Source organism: Leucoraja erinacea, chromosome 1 (genome assembly GCF_028641065.1).
Source record: "Leucoraja erinacea ecotype New England chromosome 1, Leri_hhj_1, whole genome shotgun sequence".
NCBI classification, from domain to species: domain Eukaryota; kingdom Metazoa; phylum Chordata; class Chondrichthyes; order Rajiformes; family Rajidae; genus Leucoraja; species Leucoraja erinaceus.
This window is the reverse complement of record NC_073377.1, coordinates 24,522,930-24,544,141: the sequence shown is the minus strand read 5'-3', so window position 1 is coordinate 24,544,141 and position 21,212 is coordinate 24,522,930. Positions and strand designations below refer to the sequence as shown.

The 21,212-nt window shown below is 42.3% G+C and overlaps 1 protein-coding gene across 2 annotated transcripts in view; it reads right to left on the bottom strand.

Moving 5' to 3' along the window:
• The window catches only part of nedd4l (NEDD4 like E3 ubiquitin protein ligase), a 391,568-nt gene extending 371,568 nt beyond the window's left edge, over positions 1–20,000 (bottom strand). For both annotated transcript variants that reach the window (XM_055665427.1, XM_055665728.1), the window contains exon 1: positions 19,635–20,000. In XM_055665427.1, coding sequence (XP_055521402.1) covers positions 19,635–19,679 — 45 coding nt within the window. In that variant the 5' untranslated portion in view covers positions 19,680–20,000. The remainder of the gene's footprint in view (positions 1–19,634) is intronic.
• Between the last annotated feature and the right edge of the window lie 1,212 nt (positions 20,001–21,212).

Here is a 21,212-nt window from a genome sequence, read left to right as displayed (position 1 = left end):
CATTCCCAGATCACAATTCAGGCTCAGAATTCCTTAACCTCAGCTTCTGTTTTCCGTAGACCTACTGTAACTGCTTCAGTACACTCCATGCTGGTAACCTTTATTCAACCGACCACAACCTTCAACATCTAGATTTCTGCTAACCACTAAGCGCTATCATTGTACAATATAAATTTAAACCATTATCATCCCCATATACTTGAGAGTTTTCCCTTACCATATCAACTTTCCTCTCAACTGTTGTCATCTGTTCCAGCCATATATTATTCCAAGATGTCACAGACCAATATTAGACTCTGGCACTTCACCAATGTTAATAATTCCACCATTGACGGCCTGCTCATCTACTGGGAAATCTTCATCTCCTGGAATTCTCTCATAAATCTGTTCACCTCCCTTACCTTTACAAATCTCATCCACCTTATGACTTCTATTCAAAGACTTTCAGGGTAAGGCAGCAGCAGATTAAAAAAAATGCAGCTACCATCTGGAAATACTCAAATTTACATTTACCCATTCAATGTGTTTTTACAGTAAACATATTGTAATATTACCTGAAATAGAACAATTGATCGCAAGTACATCCTTGTGAAAATTGGTTACATTTGTAATTTTTTCATATGACGAGTTTCTATTTCTAGCATTTGTTCTTATATTTCCTTGAATCTCTACACATTTCTCCAAAAATACGACCTGGTCAGTTCAGTCTCCATGTATTCATTTCCAGTAATACATGAAATTTTACTTCAGTTGGATGTGAAAATCCAGTGACAAATTCTAAATGCAACGACAAAGAATAAACAATGCCAGTGGGCCTTAATATATAAAGACAGGACATGCAAGGCATTATGGAGCATGCGGAGAAAGGCGTTATTCAGCGAGGAAAGCTATTTCCGGGTGTAGGGCCAACATTCTCAAGATCAATTGGAGAGCTGTCGAGAAAATGCTACATTAACCAATTCAATAGACAATAGGTGCAGGAGTAGGCCATTCGTCCCTTCGAGCCAGCACCGCCATTCACTGTGATCATGGCTGATCATCCACAATCAGTACCCCGTTCCTACCTTCTCCCCATAGACTACTCCATCAGACTACTCAACACACTTAAGAAAATTCCATGAACAGTACCCAAACAAAGACAAACAAACTGTGAAAATAACTTTGGCTCAATGTCTCCAGTACGAAATTTGCACTTGTTCTATATTGCACCTTTCATTGTTGCACCCTTTTTAAAATACCTCAAAGTTTTTGCTACATTTTGGCACACTGTGAATATTTTAATATTTTAAATAATGTAATGTCTATTGTCTATTTTTATTGGTATGTTGTCTGTCTGTGTTTTTAATATTACTTGCACATTTGGAGTATGGGGAAACGTAATTTCAATCCTGTGTGTAACTACTGTTGCATAATTGAATTGACAATAAAGTTTACTTTGAACTTTGATATCCTTTGACCCTGTTATCTTTAAGAACCTATCATCTGTAAGAACCTACATCGGGTGGTGCTCCGAACTGCAGAAGGACCTCTTTGCTCCTATACTCAACTCCTCTTGTTATGAAGGCCAACAATTATGATAATGTTCTGGGGTTGTTTGGGCTACCATGGCGTTGATCCGCTATACCTAGATGATGTAATGAGGACTGGCCAAATTGTGTGCCTTCCACCACAGTGATGAATGCTGTGGTGGATGTTTATGTTAAAAATTTATTGTGTTTTTGTGTGTGCCCTTTATCATTGTATCGCTGCTGACGTATCATTTCACTTGCACTTTTTGTGCAATGTGACAAATAAACCGTTGTATTGTATTGTATTGTAATGGTGAGGTTGCCTGAATATATCAATGTTTTGCACGGAAGAGTGGTGCCAGAGATGGCAAATACTATAAAAATCTAGATGGATCTGGGATATTCCAGCAAGATCATTCACCATGCCACAGATCAAAGATATTTTTACAGCAGACATACTGGTCTAGCCACTTGGATGGCCGTAATCTGATTGGCTCGGTGTCAGTACCTCATCATTTTTTATGTCTTTAGAGAAAGGAAAGGACTTAAGCTGTAAAGAGTGCAGAGAAGAGTTACGAGGATGTTGCCAGGTCCCGAAGTAGAGGGAGAGGTTGGGCAGGCTGGGACTGGATTCCTTGAAATGCTGGAGAATGAGAGGTGATCATATAGAGATGTACAACATTATGAGTAGAATAGATAGGGTATCCTGTCTTTTACCCAGAGTATGGGAATCAAAAACCAGAGTCTGAAGAAGGGTCTCAACCCAAAACCTCACCTATTCCTTCTCTCCAGAGATGATGCCTGTCCCACTGAGTTAAGCCAACATTTTGTGTCTACGTTCGATTTAAACCAGCATCTGCAGTTCTTCCCTACACAATAACCAGAGGACATTGGTTTAAGTTGAAGGGGGAAATATTCAATGGGAAACTTTCTCCAGAGGGTGGCGAGTTTATGGAAACTGCTGCTGGAGGATGCACAGACTATAACAATATTTAAAAGATAAATAGCCTGTTTCCGTACTGCAAAAGGATTTGATTCATATAACCATATAACAATTACAGCACGGAAACAGGCCATCTCGGCCCTACAAGTCCGTGCCGAACAAAAAATTGTTTCCCCTTAGTCCCACCTGCCTGCACTCATACCATAACCCTCCATTCCCTTCTCATCCATATGCATAGCAAAAGGATTTGATTCATAACAAAAGGATTTGGTTCATAGCAAAAGGATTTGAGTATAGGAGCAGGGAGGTTCTACTGCAGTTGTACAGGGTCTTGGTGAGCCAAAACCTGGAGTATTGCGTACAGTTTTGGTCTCCTAATCTGAGGAAAGACATTCTTGCCATAGAGGGAGTACAGAGAAGGTTCACCAGACTGATTCCTGGGATGTCAGGACTTTCATATGAAGAAAGACTGGATAGACTCGGTTTGTACTCGCTAGAATTTAGAAGATTGAGGTGGGATCTTATAGAAACTTACAAAATTCTTAAGGGGTTGGACAGGCTAGATGCAGGAAGATTGTTCCCGATGTTGGTGAAGTCCAGAACAAGGGGTCATAGTTCAAGGATAAGGGGGAAATCTTTTAGGACCGAGATGAGGAAAACTTTTTTCACACACAGAGAGTGGTGAATCTCTGGAATTCTCTGCCGCAGAAGTTAGTTGAGGCCAGTTCATTGGCTATATTTAAGAGGGAGTTAGATGTGGCCCTTGTTGCTAAAGGGATCAGGGGGTATGGAGAGAAGGCAGGAACAGGATACTGAGTTGGATGTCAGCCATGATCATATTGAATGGCGGTGCAGGCTCGAAGGGCCAAATGGCCTACTCCTGCACCTATTTTCTATGTTTCTATGTATCGCTAAGTCTAAAATGAAATCTAAAAGCAAAAGAACAGTGACAAAGAGCAAGTCTTGCTTGGAGACACTAAATAATAGAGCGAGGGAGAAAAGCTTCAAGAACATATGTTTTCAAAGTTGGTGGCAGTTGCAGAGAGGATGTTAAAAATAGCCATGTCATAAAAAATACATTCAAAAATCTACAATTGTGAACAGAACAAATGCATTGGGAAAAACAGGAATCAATAGTGGTTATTAGGACACAGATAGATTTAAAGAATTTAAAAGTTGTGCAGATGACATACAAGTTATGCCCATAAAATTGCTTGAATGATTCCTAGTTTGCAAAATGTACATGATCCTACTTTTTCTGAAGTCACAAGGGTTATATTGCCATATGTCCCAGACAGATCAATGACATTCCTACTTGCAGAATATGTAAACAGAATATGTAAAAAGAATATGTAAAAAGAATATGTAAACATAGCATAAACATGTAAACAATAAGATAGTCAAGAAGGAAAATCAGAACTCAGATCAGGCACCCAATTCCAAGTGATGCTCAAGAGTACTGTACAAGAGTTGGTGGAGGTAAAGACTCTTACAGGATTTCAGTATTATTTAATGGATAATTTAAGGCATAGATATGTTCTTGATTAGTACATGTGTCATGGGTTATGGGGAAAAGGCAGGAGAATTGGGGTAAGAGGAAAAGATACATCAGCCATGATCAAATGGTGGAGTAGACTTGATGGGCCAAATGGCCTAATTCTGCACCTATCACTTATGAACTTATGTACTTGAAAATTATCCAGACACGTTTGAATCACCAAGACTGAGAAGGTGACAGGTCAACGTTCAAAAGGCCCCATTCCATGCTGTATGATTCTTTGACTTGACCTTACTTGGTAATATAATAACGGGTTATCCCTGAAATGTGAACCTTTTTCTCCCTGCAAATGCTGTCTGACCTGCTGAACACTTCAGCACTTGCTATTATATTTCTATAAACCATATCATATATCCTCCTTAGGGATAGGATAAAAGGAGGAAGTGTTGTTTTGGAGTCAACTAAATCCCTAAAGAGACAACAATTCATGAGGTACTGGAACTGAGCCAAACTTTCTCAGACAACGCATTAATTTGGCCACGGAGCCGGGCAGATCCACAGTACTTCATTGCACTGATCACGATTCATGTGACAGCCTTTCTCTTTGTTGAGAATTGGCACAGTAGACCAGTGCCTGCAGCTTATTTTCAGCTCAAAATAGACTGCTGAACATAGATGGAGTGGTGTCAATAGAAACATTTGGAAATGTACCAATGCCTCAGTGTATGCATCAGCTTGTATTCCCCAAGTCTTACAATATTATACAACAAGAAATTTGCTTCTAACTCTGTTTCCCCCCCACCCCCCCCACCTCTACAATTTGTCACTTTAGTGTTGCTGGCGATATTGGTATTCATTGTCCTTTCCTAACGAGGAGGCAGAGACAACTGCATTGAGGGGTTTGGAGTCACACATCGGCAAGACAAGCTAAAGGTAGGTTCCATCCCTCAAGGGTATTATTGAACCAAATGTGTTTTTACAACAATCTGGAACATTTATGATGTTGATACCAGCTTTTGTAAGGGATTAATGAGCCATAATCAGAGGGCATATGGCTAATCAATGATCCACTGATTTAAGCAAGAAACTGCCTTCAAATAAATGTCCATATACAAGAAGTAATACATTTTGCTGTGATATGGTACAGATGTATAAACAAGTTCAAACTCCAAACTCCAGTCATAGCAGGGAGCCACTCATCAAAAAAATGGAAATTGACCAGGCAATTATCAATTCATATACAGCAATGCCATTGCCATTGTTCAATAATGGCAAAGCACATGTGACACAACAACGAAGCACTTTAGTGTGGGTTGGCAAATGTACAAGTGGGTCAAACCCATCTACTATATCCGTTGTTCAAGATGTGGACCATCAGCGAGACCAAACGCAGACTGGGCGATCGTTCCGCGGAACATCTTCACTCAGCCCGCCTGAACCTACCTGATCTCACGGTTGCTGGAGACTTTAATTCTCTTCCCATTCCTCCACAGAACATCTCTCTCTCTCTCTCTCTCTCTCTCTCTCTCGTCACACCAGCTTCTCATTTTCACCCTATAAACAGCTAACAACGGCCTGTTTCCTTTATCATCGTTACTTTTTTGCATATCTTTCATTCATTGTTCTTTATCTCTCCACATCATCGTCTATATCTTTCATTTCCTTTATCCCTAACCAGTCTGAAGAAGGGTCTCGACCGAAACGTCACCCATTCCTTCTCTCCAGAGATGCTGCCTGTCCCGATGAGTTACTTCTATTTAAACCAGCATCTGCAGTTCCTTCTTACACATTTAGCTGATGAGCCTGTTTCTGGGTTATATGGTTGTGCATGTGAAAATATGGGAACTCTACATTCATTATTAGAGTGAGGAAATAGTGGATAAGTTAATAGACCAACATCAAGGGATCTGGACTGTTGATCTGGGGAGACAAATTTCAATCACTCTATATTCTACAGGGACTTCAAATTCAAACCAATAAAAATTTAGAATGGAGACCACAAGTACTACAAAACCACCTATTTCCCCAAACACGCATTAAATTCAAGAATTTGCTACAGAGTAAAACATCTGCCATGAGAGGGGGAGAGAGAGGGGAGGGGGAGGGGGGGGGGGCAGAGGCAAAAAAGCAGCTATGACATATAATACACAGTAAACTATGTTATAAATACACAGTAAACAAGTTACTCTTACATGGGTATGACCATACATTAACCCCCCCCTTTCTTCCCAACCTCAGCCTTACGGACCTCAGTACCCCTAGTTCCTAAAACCCATTTCCATCACTGGCTGCCTCATCCGCTGAGTTTCTCCAGCATTTTTGTCACCTTCTATTTTCCAGCATCTGCAGTTCCCTCTTAAACAAAACCAAAGACGACAACTTTTGGCCTGAAAGCTTATTAATTTATGTTAGCATGATGTTGAAGTCTCTAATCAAGGAAGATTATAGCTAGTCACTTAGAGAAACTAAGGTAATCAAATTGATCCAATGGTGTTTTGGGGTAGTGATTGGGGATGACCAGCCATGATCACATTGAATGGCGGTGCTGGCTCGAAGGGCTGAATGGCCTACTCCGGCACCTATTCTCTATTGATTATGAAATGCAAATTAAAAGCTTGTCGAATTTGCCAGAGTTCTTTTAAGATGACACAATGCATTCTTCAGTGGGAAATCTGTAGATATAGTGTAGATAGATGTTCTGGAGGCATAAGACCAGTAGTCAAACAAGGCTGTTGCACAAGATAAAATGTCATGGTTTTAAACGAAATGCATTAGCATGGATTGGAGATTGATTATCACATGGAAGATAGATTTGGAATATATGCCTTTTCCAGGATGGAAGAATGTAGCAAGTCGGGTGCCCCAGGGATCAGTTATTGGCCAATGTTGCACAACCTGGACGAGGAGGAGACAAAGTGTAAAGTACCCTTGCTTACCTTTGACACAGAAATGTCAGCGGACATGTTGCAAAGAGGATATTTGGACTTTAGAACGGTATACATACAGATTAAGCGAGTGGGTGAAAAATTAGCAATAGAATTTAATCTGGGCAAGTGAGAGAGCAGTCAGAGGAATTTAAAGGCAGCCTCATTATCTCAGTGCAGGAAGATTACAGATGAACAAAGTACAGGGCAATCTATGTGTTCTTGTACCTAAATGGCAAAAACATTAGCAGGTAGCTGCAACAAGTGGTTACAAGGCACATTCAATAATAGAAACACAAAAAGGGAAAGGCTGGAACTCAGCTAGTCAGGCTACAACTGTGGAAACATAAAGCATTACAGTTTCTGGTTTACAAACCTTTGTAATAACATGTTGATAAAGGAATGCAAACCCAAACATTGACTGTCCCTTTTCCCACAGATGCTTCCTGACTTGCTGAGGTTTCACGGTATTTCCCAAGTTTGTTTCAGATTTCCAGCATCTACTGATTTTTCAAATGACATGGCTCATGGCTGGAGGTACATGGATAGGATAGGTCTAGAGGGAGACGGGCCAAACACAGGCAGGTGGGACTAGTTTCAATGGGACATGTTGGTCGGTGTGGTCAAGTCCCGCTTTTGCATCAACTCCTGACCAACTGAGAGGCCGATCAACCTGCTGACCCGCATGGCTTTGAGATGTGGGAGAGGAAACTGCCTTCAAATAAACTTCCATAAGTTGCAAGGAGTAATCAATTTTGCCGTGATACGATACAGATGTATAAACAAACGCAAACTCCACCTGGGAACCCAAGGTCAGGATTGAACCCATGTTCCTGGCACTATGAAACAAAGACACTACCAGCTCTGCCACTGTGCCATGAAGAGGGTTTTTTTTCTGCACAAGATCTCTCATGCTTTCAAAGCAGGGTTATGGATAGTTTAGTATATGAGTATATTCGAGGTCAAGACTTTTGGGCACCAAGTAGGTAATGTCAGTTATGATCTTTTTGGATGGCAGATCAGATTTGTGTGGGTATTATCTCATCTTAGTTTACTTCTGCAAACCCCACCATCATTAAAAACGCATCGTTGGAATTCAATTCAAATAACATGTGGAGTTGAACTTCGGGTAAAGACTTTGGGTCGCAGCAACATTCCAGCTGCAGTGCTGAAGTCTGGAGCCCAGAACCAGCCGAGGATTCGGTTGACCTACAGTAAAATGGCTACATCTCTGGCAATGGTAGAATGGAAAAAAATCCATGTGTGTTCTGACTACAAAAAACAGGGCAACCCATTCTGGACACGTCATTTCTTAAGGCGTGGCTTGTGATGAAAGATCATTCACTTCCAACTCTGGTTTAATGGATTCTCAGATGGCTGATGTGGCCAAGTGAAATGTCATATACACCAGGAATGGAACAATGAAATTCTCACGTGCAACAGTTTCACAGGCACATCAACACCATGACAAAACCATTAACAATAATACAATATATTATCAGTTGTACTGGGTAACCAGACTATAATAATACATGGCAAAGCAGGGAGAGTAATCTTAAGTGGTGCAATCATATACAAAGTGCAGAGTAATTCAGTGCTGAGATAGGGTTATCGATAGGTTTGTACATTATAGTTGATAGGAAGAAACATAGAACATTAGGTGCAGGAGTAGGCCATTCAGCCCTTCGAGCCTGCACTGCCATTCAATATGATCATGTGCTGATCATCCAACTCAGTAGCTGTTCTTGAACATGGAGGCCATGGTTCTTAGGCTCCTGCATTTTCTTCCAGTCTGAAGAAAGGGTTCCGACCCAAACTTCATCATCACCTATTCCTTTTCTCCAGAGATTCTGCCTGACCCGCAGATTTACTCCAGCATTTTGTGCCCCCACAATGGTAAGTGCCTTTGATGATATTAACTGCCTTTTTCAGGCAGCACTTAGATCTGTTTGTTGGTCAGACGGTCAATCCCATGATGAACCAACCGGGCAATGTCCATCACTTTCTGCAGCCTCCTGCAATCTTGAGCATTTGTGTCACTGAACTAGGATGTGATGCAGCTAATCAGTGGCCGCTCCACCATGCACCTGTAGAAGTTCTGTAGAGTATTTGGTGACATGTCAAATTTCCTCAAACCCATGAGGAAATAAAGGCAGAGGTGCTTTCCCTTAAATTGGGTCAATGCGCTGGGACTGGGCCCACGACTGATGCTGGAGTAACTCAGCAGGACAGGCAACATCTCTAGATAGAAGAAATGGGTGACATTTCGGGTCGAGACCCTCCTTCAAACTGAGAGCCAGGGGAGAAGGATATGGAAAAGTAAGGTGTGAAATTAAGGAAAACAAGGAAAATGTACAATGGATCATTACCAGCTCTGGGGAAGGTGAAAAAGAGGCATACAATCAGTAACATTTAATTTGGAGAACAGTAAAAGTAGTCTGAGAACTACGATGGAGGAGGGATGGAGAAAGAGGGAAAGCAGGGGTTACTTGAAGTTGAAGAAGTCAATATTCATACCATTGGGTTGTGAGCTACCCAAGTGAAATATGAGGTGCTGTTCCTCCAATTAGGGTTGGGCCTCACTCTGACAGTGAAGGAGACCCAGGACAGAAAGGTCAGTATGGGAACAGGAGGGGTAGTTAAAGTGTTTATCAACCAGGAGATCATGTGGGTCTTTGTGGACTGCGTGGAGGTGTTCAGCCAAACAATCGCCTAGCCTGTGCTACGTCTCGCTGATATATAAAAGTCCACACCTGGAACAGCAGATGCAGTAGATGAGGTTGAAGGTGATGCAAGTGAACCTCTGCCTATCTTGAAAGGACTGTCGGGGTCCTCGGACAGAGTGCAGGGAGGAGGTAGAGGGACAGGTGTTGCATCTACTGCGGTTGCTGGGGAACGTACCTGGGGAGGGAGTGGTTTGGGTGGGAAGGGAAGAGTTAACCAGGAAGTAGCAGAGGGAATGTTGTCTGCAGAAAGTGGGGGAGATAGAAAGATGTGGGTAGTGGTGGGATCCCCTTTGAGGTGGCAAAAATGTTGGAGGATTATGTCATAAGGTCATGTGATAGGAGCAGAATTAGGCCATTCAGGCCATCAAGTCTACTTCACCATTCAATCATGGCTGATCGATCTCTCCCTCCCAACCCCATTCTCCTACCTTCTCCCCATAACCCTTGACACCCGTGCCAATCAAGAATCTATCTATCTCTGCCTTAAAAGTATCCGTTAACTTAGCCTCCGCGGCCTTTTGTGGCAAAGAATTCCACAGATTCACCAGTAAAGAAATTCCTTCTCATCTCCTATCTATAGGAATGTCCTTTAATTCTGAGACTACGACCTCTAGTCATAGACTCTCCTACAAGAGGAAACATTCTCTCCACATCAACTCTGTCCAAGCTTTTCACTATTCGGCAAGTTTCAATGAGATGTGCTGAACAAGTTGGCTGACAGGCGAGGACTAGGGAGACAGTCCCTGGTGCGACTGCGAGGAGGGGGAGCAAGAGCGGGGCTGCAGGATGCTGAGGAGACCCGTGTGAGGGCCTCATCTATGAGGTCCCCATGCCCCCGTTCCCTAAAGAATGAGGACATCTCAAATGTCTTGGTATCGAACATTTGCATCTTGGGTGCAGATTTTGGTGTAGATGGAGGAATTGGGAGTAGGGGATAGATTCTTTGCAGGACACAGGGTGGGAAGAAGTGTAGTCTAGATAGTTGTGGGAGTCAGCTGGGTTTATAATAGACATCAGCCGATAGTCAATCTCCTGTGATGGAGACAGTAAGATCAAGAAACGGAAGGGAGATGTCAGATGGTCCAAGTGAATTTGAGTGCAGGATGTAAATTAGTATTGAAGCTAATGAAATCTGTGAGTTCTGCATTTATAATAGATGTCAGTCAATAGTCTATCTTGTGTATAATTGAATAGTCGTACGGGACTGCTTTGAGTCAGTGGACCGGTCTATATTCAGGGAATCTGCAGACAAGATGATTGAGTATGCTACTGTCATGACGGACATCATCAAGCACGTAGAGGAATATGTGCAAAAGAAGATAATCCAAATGTTCCCCCAACAGGAAACCATAGATGAACTATGAAGCCCAATCCCAGGTATAAGCCAAGACCACTGTATAGAAGACAAACGACCCCGAGCATTACGAGAAAGCTTGGTGTGATCTTCGCAAAGGCATCAGGAATGCCAAGAGACAATACCAGGACCAATACCAGGTCCCAGTATAATCATTCAGCCACTCGCCGACTGTGGTAAAACCCGAATACAATAACCAGCAGCAAGGTGAAGTCAGGCAGCATCACTGGTGATAAATCTGCCCTGCCAGCACCTCATATTCCGCTTGGAGAGTCAGCAGCCTGCGGGCTTGAACATTGAATTCTCCCAATTTTGTTAGCCCTTGCTGTTTCCTCCCCTTCATAGAAACATAGAAACATAGAAATTAGGTGCAGGAGTAGGCCATTCGGCTGATCATCCAACTCAGTATCCCGTACCTGCCTTCTCTCCATACCCGCTGATCCCCTTAGCCACAAGGGCCACATCTAACTCCCTCTTAAATATAGCCAATGAACTGGCCTCAACTACCCTCTGTGGCAGAGAGTTCCAGAGATTCACCACTCTCTGTGTGAAAAAAGTTCTTCTCATCTCGGTTTTAAAGAATTTCCCCTTTATCCTTAAGCTGTGCCCCTTGTCCTGGACTTCCTAACATCGGGAACAATCTTCCTGCATCTAGCCTGTCCAACCCCTTAAGAATTTTGTAAGTTTCTATAAGATCCCCTCTCAATCTTCTAAATTCTAGAGAGTATAAACCAAGTCTATCCAGTCTTTCTTCATAAGAGAGTCCTGACATCCCAGGAATCAGTCTGGTGGACCGTCTCTGCACTCCCTCTATGGCAATAATGTCCTTCCTCAGATTTGGAGACCAAAACTGTACGCAATACTCCAGGTGTGGTCTCACCAAGACCCTGTACAACTGCAGTAGAACCTCTCTGCTCCTAATCTCAAATCCTTTTGCAATGAAAGCTAACATACCATTCGCTTTCTTTACTGCCTGCTGCACCTGCATGCCTACCTTGAATGACTGGTATACCATGACACCCAGGTCTCGCTGCATCTCCCCCTTTCCCAATCGGCCACCATTTAGATAATAGTCTGCTTTCCTGTTTTTGCCACCAAAATGGATAACCTCACATTTATCCACATTATACTGCATCTGCCAAACATTTGCCCACTCACCCAGTCTATCCAAGTCACCCTGCAGTCTCCTAGCATCCTCCTCACAGCTAACACTGCCCCCCAGCTTAGTGTCATCCGCAAACTTGGAGATATTGCCTTCAATTCCCTCATCCAGATCATTAATATATATTGTAAATAGCTGGGGTCCCAGTACTGAGCTTTGGGGTACCCCACTAGTCACTGCCTGCCATTGTGAAAAGGACCCGTTTACTCCTACTCTTTGCTTCCCGTTTGCCAGCCAGTTCTCTATCCACATCAATACTGAACCCCCAATGCCTTGTGCTTTAAGTTTGTATACTAATCTCTTATGTGGGACCTTGTCGAAAGCCTTCTGGAAGTCCAGATACACCACATCCACTGGTTCTCCCCTATCCACGCTACTAGTTACATCCTCGAAAAATTCTATAAGATTCGTCAGACATGATTTACCTTTCGTAAATCCATCCTTCCTCAGCCCTCGGGATCCTCCTCCCACCCCCAGCCCTCGGGATCCTCCTCCTTTTTTCTTCCTTCTCCCCTCCACCCCCCATCAGTCTGAAGAAGGGTTTTGGCCCAAAACGTTGCCTATTTCCTTCGCCCCATAGATGCTGCTGTACCCGCTGAGTTTCTCCAGCATTTTTGTGTACCTTCGATTTTCCAGCATCTGTAGTTCCTTCTTGATAACTTAATACATGCTGTGCTGGCTTTGAGCAGAAGGCAAACAGGGTGATGACATCCATCCCGTCAGACTCAAATGTGTCTTTTCCCAGGATCACTGTTGCAGAGGTTAGATCATCCTTCCTGAGGGTGAACCCACACAGGCAGAGTCCCTACCTGTGTCCTTTGGAACTACGCGGACCTAACTGCGGGAACGTTCACAGGCATCTTTGAAAATCTCTCCTACTTCATTCTACCCACCTGCTTCAACAACACCATGCCAATGCCAAAGAAAAGAAAGGTTACGTGCCTTAAAGACTACAACCCGGTGGCCTTGACATCAACCATCACAAAGTGCTTCAAGAGGCTGGTTATGGCACACATTAAATCCAGCCTAACAACAAACCTGGATCCATGGCTGATACCATTTCCCAGGCCCTACACTCATTCCTGGAACACCAGAATAAGAAGGACACCGATGTCAGACTCCCATTCATAGACGACAGCTCTATTTGTAACACCGTTTATCCCAACCAAGCCCATCTCCAACTCATAGAACTTGGGAGTCAGCACTCCCCTCTGTTACTCGAACCTCAACTTCCTGACCAGCAGACCACAATCAGTGAGGTTTGAGCACAAAATCATCCTCTAAAATAATCCTCAACAGTGGAGCTCATCCCCCTATTGTAATCCTTACACACTCATGACTGAATACACGTCCAATTCAATTTACAAGCTCGCAGGCCACACCAATGTAATGGGCTGGATACCAAATAATGACGAGACTGAGTACAGGAACTAGAATGAGAACCTTGTAACTTGGTGTCAAGAAAACAACCTTTCCCTCAATGTCAACAAGACAAAGGAGATTGTGATTGACATCAGGAAATGAAGCAGTACACACCCCAGTGTACATTGATAGTGCTGAACTAGAGATGGTTGAAGGTTTAAAGTTCTTATAAATAAATGTCACCAGCAATTTGTCCTGGACCAGCCACATTGAAGCAATGGTCAAGAAAGCACGGTGACGCCTCTACTTCCAGCATGTCCCCAAGAACCTTCACCAACTTCTGCAAGTGTCGTAGAAAACATTTTATCAGTATGCATCACAGCGTGGTTTGGCTCAATCCAAGATTAGAAGAAATTGTAGAGAATCGTGGACATAGCCCAGACCAACACACAAACCAACCACCCTTACATTGACTCCATCTACACTTCATGCTGCCTCGGCAAAGCCACCAACATGAGCAAGGCCAGTCACTCCCTCTTTCCCCCCCATAAGGCGAGAGGCATAGAAATTTGAAAATGCATACCTCAAAATTCAGGGACGGTTTCTTTCCAGCTGTTATCAGCCAACTGAACTGCCTGTCACCAGCTAGAGTTTGGCCTGACCTCGTATATACCTCATGAGCGACTTGAACTATCTTTAATTGGACTTTACCTTCCACTATGGTGTACCCTTTATCTGTACACTGTGGACAGCTTCATTGCCGCCATGTAGTCTTTTCTTTGACTGGATAGCAGGCAACATAAAAGCTTTTCCCTGTACCTCTCTACACAGGACAATAATACACTTAACTAAACTTTATTTACTTGCTATCTAGTTAAATCATATTATGTACACGTACAATAAAGCCATTACACAAGAACAATAGGCAGTGTAAAGAGAAAATGCCACAGTGCAAAATATAGCAAGTCTCATTATAGTTACACAGCCAGAACAGAAAACAAACAGTGCAAGGTCGCAATGAGTTACTTTGGATCCGGACTACACCCTAACTTATGAAAGAATCATTCAGTTGCCTGATACGAGCGGGGAAGATGTTAGATACATAGATACATAGAAAATAGGTGCAGGAGTAGGCCATTCGGCCCTTCGAGCCTGCACCACCATTCAATATGATCATGGCTGATCATCCAACTCGGTATCCTGTACCTGCCTTCTCTCCATATCCCCTGATCCATTTAGCCACGAGGGCCACATCGAACTCCCTCTTAAATATAGCCAATGAACTGGCCTCAACTACCTTCTGTGGCAGAGAGTTCCAGAGACTCACCACTCTCTGTGTGAAAAATGTTTTCCTCATCTCGGTCCTAAAGGATTTCCCCTTTATCCTTAAACTGTGACCCCTTGTCCTGGACTTCCCCAATATTGGGAACAATCTTCCTGCATCTAGCCTGTCCAATCCCCCTAAGAATTTTGTAAGTTTCTATAAGAGGATATAAGAAGAATCCAATAGGATGCATTCGACTGTGCATCTGAAGTTTTGAAGAGTTATTCAATATATGTGCTGAACTCACTTAATCTTTTGAAGATGCAGAAGCATTGATGTGTTTTTTTAGGATATTGCTTCAATGTGGTTGGACTAGGACAAAGTATTAGTAAAACTGACACCAAGGAATTTCAAGCTCTCAACCAATTCCACTTCAGCACCATTGATGCTGACTGGAGTGTGTATTCCACCTCGTTTCCCAAAGTTAATAACTTGACACCATATTGCCAAGCTCTCTATCAACGTCCAGTATTCCACCATATTCAAGATCCAGACAACTACCGTGGGATCATCTGCATACTTGTAAATGGAGTTAAAGCAGATTGTGATCACAGTCATGAGTGTAATAGGTAGTATAATAAGGAGCTGATCCTAGCAGATCACCGGTGTTGAGAATTATCGTAGAATTTGTCACATCTCCTCAGTAATTGTGTGAACCTCAAACTTGTCCTCAGACAGATGAGAGGTGCCTGGTGCAAGTGCATGACGTGCAGTGGGAAGCTCTTTCTGAAGTTTACACAGTGCTTGTGTGTGCACATGGGGTTGCGGTTTTCTGTGACATCCTAAATGCTCCTCCCCTTAAGAGTGGTCATGGGCCTGGTATTCCCATCAGGATAAATTATTTTCTCAAGCAGGCTTTGGGAAAATCCATGACACTTGCTCGATTGTCTGCCTGATAACCCTTTCCCATGCAGAATTCAAAGTATCTGTTTTAGGAATTGGGTGTTGATTTGCAATCAATGGGGCTTGTCGAAGAGACTTAAAATGGTTAGCAACCAGGAGATCCAGGAGGCCTTGGAGGACAGAGTGCAATTGTTTGGCAAAACTGCCACCTAGTCCACACTTGGGCTCGCTAATGTAAACCTGGCCAAATAGGGACCACTCTATGCAGTAAATTAGGTTAGAGGAGGTGCACATGAACATAGTAGGACTGCGGGTCCCCAGATGGATCCAAGGAGTAAGTAGAGGGGCAGGCATTATGCCTCCATAGCAAAGAACTGTAGGTGCTGGTTTAAATCGAAGGTAGACACAAAATGCTGGAGTAACTCAGTGGGGCAGGCAGCATCTCTCTCGACCCGAAACGTCACCCGTTCCTTCTCTCCAGAGATGCTGTCTGCCCTGCTGAGTTACTCCAGCATTTTGTGTCTACCTTTGGCATTATATCTCCTGCAGTTGCAGCAGTGACAGAGAAATTAAAGGTAGGAATAATGTCATTGCAAGAGGCAGAGTGTGATGAGATGCCGTCCAGATAACTGTGGGAACGATTACGTTCATAGTTGACTTCTGTCGATAGTCGGTCCCCTGTGATGAAGACCAACAAAGGGGAGAGAGGTGTCAGAGATAGCTCAAGTGAATTTGAGGGCAAGATGGAAATTTGAGGTATAGTTAATAAAATCAAAGAGTTCTGCCAAGATACAGGAGGCTTTTCCAATGTTACTCTTGTGCTTAAATCCACAACTCAACTAGGCAAGTATTTTTTAAAAGTCATTTATTTATTTAGCCGTAATACAGATATCTCATTTGTTCCTTGCATAAAACAATTCCACAAAAGAGAAACAATTCATTCACAGAAATTGAGCCAAACAAAAATAGATGCAGTGAAATGATCACTGCTCCTGAAGCAATATTGTAAAGATCACAATTTTTTTAATTTTAAAATACATTTACTGGTGTAGATACTAGCTGTCCTGCACGAGTCATTAACAGTTCAATTGTTGAAAGAAAAAATCTACTTTGCTAATTATATACAAGACATTGGCTTATTCTAGACAACCACATGGACTACACCTGAAGACAAAATTGACCATATTTGAACATGAAATTCAATGGTAACATAGCTGGGACAAATCAAGCTACTGCAACATTTGTGCAAGAAGGCAGGAAGCAGAATTAAGGCCTTTTTTGATAGTGTTTTCACCTCAAAAGACCGATGGCATCAGGTATACTACATCCTGAACAATATGGACAGAGGTAAATTTAAAACATGATTTTATTAAACAGTGGGAAAAATAATAGATGTACAAACCTAAATAAGAAAACATGACATTGTGGTAGAAATCAGAAAGTGAATCACTGCGAAACACTTTAAAATGGGACCTCCATACAGAATAGCAAAGGATAAAAATCTGAATGAATTTCAAAAGCACCTGATGTGGCATCAGCAGAGAGCTTTCAGATAGATGGAACATTGGCTAAATGATTCAGGAGCAAAATATTGCAGGTTTTGGAAAGTTAAAGGGGCAGAAAATATTGGTTGCAGAACATCCAATATCAATTTATATCAATGATATCAATGTCTTATATCAATAACAACCCATCAGAAGCCACTTGACTTGCTGAGTATTTCCAGTATTTTTTTTAATCCTACTTAAAAGCTAAGTGATTTTCTTTATCCATAATTATTTTCTTAAGTTGTACTGCTCAACTGCCAGCCCGGTGATAAATAATGAATAAGCCACAGCTCCCCTGACTCTCAATCTGAAGAACGGTCTCGACCCGAAACGTTACCTATTCCTTTTCTCCAGAGATGCTGTCTGACCAACTGAGTTCTCCCGCATTTTGTGTCTATCGTCGGTTTAAACCATCATCTGCCGTTCCTTCCTACATATTTCTCCACTTTAACACTGGCATGACCAGAGCCCTTTGTTACTTCAAACCTCCATAACATGTCTCCAGTTATTTGATGCTTCATCACAATTTAATCCGTAATAAATATATTCATAGTCAAATCACCCAAATCAATGTGCAAATATTCATAGTCAGAGGAGAATGTATGCAAAAGGTGGCAGTACATTCATTCAAACATATTGATCTCTGCCCACAGCCAGCAACATATAAAAATAAAAACATATGCCTATCATAAAATTACCTTGAATTGTCCAGGAAGAAAAATTAGATATACAAATTAAACTTTAAAGTTGAAGTTGCAGACTGTCATATTTAGCAGAATTAGAACAAATTAAATAGAATATGTAATGTGCTTTCAGTCCTATTCGTTTATAGTAAATACAGGAAGAAATTAGAGCTTTGGTGATAAAGTGAGAACCTCTATCGTGTCAAATGGAAACGCACCATTCTCTAGAATTAAAGCATATCCACTTCAAAAGATGGAATCTGAATCCGGCTAGTAGTAGAAAGCCCCATGATATATACAGTCACATGCAATCTTTGTGATGGTGAGGTGTTTTTTTCCTGGCACAGTCAGTATATATATATTTCCAGTGGTAGTTGCACAATGCACGTTGCCGCACACAATACAAAGCGCCAGATTCAACCTGTTTGTGCTAAATTGTAGTCCATGATAAGGTCGAGTTAAAGAACTGTAAATACTACAGTTTCACTCAGTGCAAATAGACCAGCAATGATCTCAGATCCAGCCAGGATTCTATTTCTAAATTAACTTCACCTTCAGCTCCCTACTAGACCTCTTATGTATCCGTACAACCGTCCAGAAATTCTACTTTGCTGACTCTGCTGTGGTAACCCTTCAATCGCATGCCAAATAACTGACTGTCACATCCCCAGGTGTCTCAGCTCCGAGCTCTAGAATTTCTACTGAGTCACTCGACAGCAAATATTAACATTTAGCAACTGGCTTCAAAATATATTGCACATTGCTCTGTCGTGCACCGTTAATGTCATCCAATCTGTGAAGCCACACAAGCATTGCTCAGTAATTAAAGTTATACACAGAGCATCGTGCATCAGCACAGAAGTGCTACGCGAAACAGCCAAGACACAGTTAACTTTACAAGCCAGCACGCTGCTGCAATCATTTGTTTTATTTTAATAAAAGCTGTTTCTTTCGCTGAACAGAAGCAGCTCAAGGATAAGCCATTGGACTTGAATGCGAGTAAACTTTGTAATCGCTCAGATCCAATATTATTCTTCAAAAACTGAAATGAAAATCCAATGACAGCTCTGCCCAAAAAAGGGACCAACGCGATTAAAATTGTATCATCGATTTCAATTGTAAAATGGATAGACAGTCTATGTCTTTTGATGAGCACTGAACCTCGTCTACGTTAATAATACACACACACACACACATCTCGTTGAATGACACAACTGCTCGCATTTCGGAAAGGACCCAAGGATGAAAACGGAACAGTTCTCATCTCCTTTATTCCGTTAGACCCCTCAAACAGGACAGCGTACAGAATAGATTTGTGTAACTCAACACAGCAGCTCCCCGTCCAGTTCATAACTTCACCCCCACCACTAACATACACCACACTGCCCCGTGAAACGTCCCTCTTACAAAACATGCGTAGAAACACACGATTCAAAAGTGAACAAAAAAAACAAAGTTATCTCTGCCTCCAGCATTAGAAACCAACATTGTATCCGGTCATTCTGATAAGCCTGAAACCACACGAATTTCCCGTGCGAAACAAAAAAAATGCGTTTCAGAGCTGAGATAGTAGGAGAAATGCACAAAAGCGACTGGCATTCCCGTCTGAATGGCTGACAGCCCAGGAGCCGGGCTTGCATTTCCTCGGCTGCCTTTCATCACAGGTTATAAACATTCCGCAGCAGTTTGCTCCTCATTTCAATCGGAAATAACAACAAACGAACATTTAGGAGGGGAAAAAAACAACCAACAGTACTCACTTCATCGTCGGAAAGTCCATATATTGTATCCAATTGCGCCGCCATAGAACCAGAGCGGATAAAGAGACAGGAGGGTTGAGAAGTCGCGCACAAAATACACACACTCGCGGAACAAGCTTCACGAAAACATATATATATATATATATGCTCGCCAACAACAACAAAAAAAAACACAGCAAGCAATGTAAATCCCACTCTGCAACAAAAAAAACGGCAGCAGAGTAGAGGCACGGACCTAACACCAAATAATGTGACGGAAACAATATGATCAACAATCAATTTGCCCTTTCAAAATCAAACACAATTCGTTGCCTCCACAGAAACTCGGGACATGCGCGCTCGACACATTGTTACATCCGCACCCCCCCCTCGACTCTCAACCAAGCTCTGCGCTTGACCGACGTGTCGGCCGGCCAATTGACCGCGAGACGCAGCCACCCGTCCAGCCACTCGCGGCCGGAGAAAGGCGGGAGGTGGGCGGGACCTGGGGCTTGGGTGCCGCCACCAAGTTTGGTTGAGCGCAAGTTGCAGAGTTCATGTTGCAGATTGCAGATTGCAGCAGCAGCAGCGGCAGCGGCAGCGGGAGGGGAGGGTTCCATCTTACGGGTTCTCCACATTTTACAAGAAACACCCCCTTGTTAGATGTGGTTCCGTGCAGAGACGAGCCTGAGGTTTTCATTCACGAAAAATGCTGAGTAGAACTCTGCGTCCAGCGACTCGGTTTTATTTACATTTTCGAAATTAATTGCAAACGAACTATTTTATTTAATCGTGGAATATTTGATCGGAGCAAAAAAAAAGGAATGTGGACGTCTGAAAAGTGAGCTGCTGCTTTGGTCACCTTGGACGAACTGCCGTTCCCAATTCTTGTCACGGGTCCGAACTGAACTCAACGATTGCGCAAAAAATAATTTACACATAAAAAATGCACGCCTTCTTTGTTAACGTGTTCAATTCCATCTCCCCCCTAGCTTTACTACTGGAAGGGATATGCGGTGCCACAGCGAATCATACCTGTGATAGGGTCAAATATTGTTAGTAACAATGTAATAAATATATAATGAGATCGTGATAGATATCTACGATGTTTTAGATTAAGACAGAAATGACCTGCTAATCAATTGAAAACGCATGTTATGTGATATACCAAGACATATAACAATTCATTGAGATTTGTTATATCTAATGTTTAAAAAAAAATGAAAGCCATTATCAAGATTACAGTGCAGTGCATCTTTGTCAGGTAGAAAAATCGGAAGCTAATCTGTAAATCGTACTCGATCTACAATTAAAACCAACCATGTGTGTTTGTTTCTTTTCAAGACCGATACAGGCACAGGGCATTTCATTTCCTCCCGGATGATCATGTGAGTGAGCTCAGAAATTAGTCATTCTGGTGAATTCCCTGAACATTAACAATGCAGGATTGCATTCGAGGGGCAGTCAATCAACACGCAAACTCAAATGGACAACTATACTTACTTCCAGAATGTTTTTTTTTTTAAATTAGCATAAAAAATCCAGGCAAATAATGCTCAATTTCCTTTTCTTTTAATGTTTCTTAAGATATTAATTTTG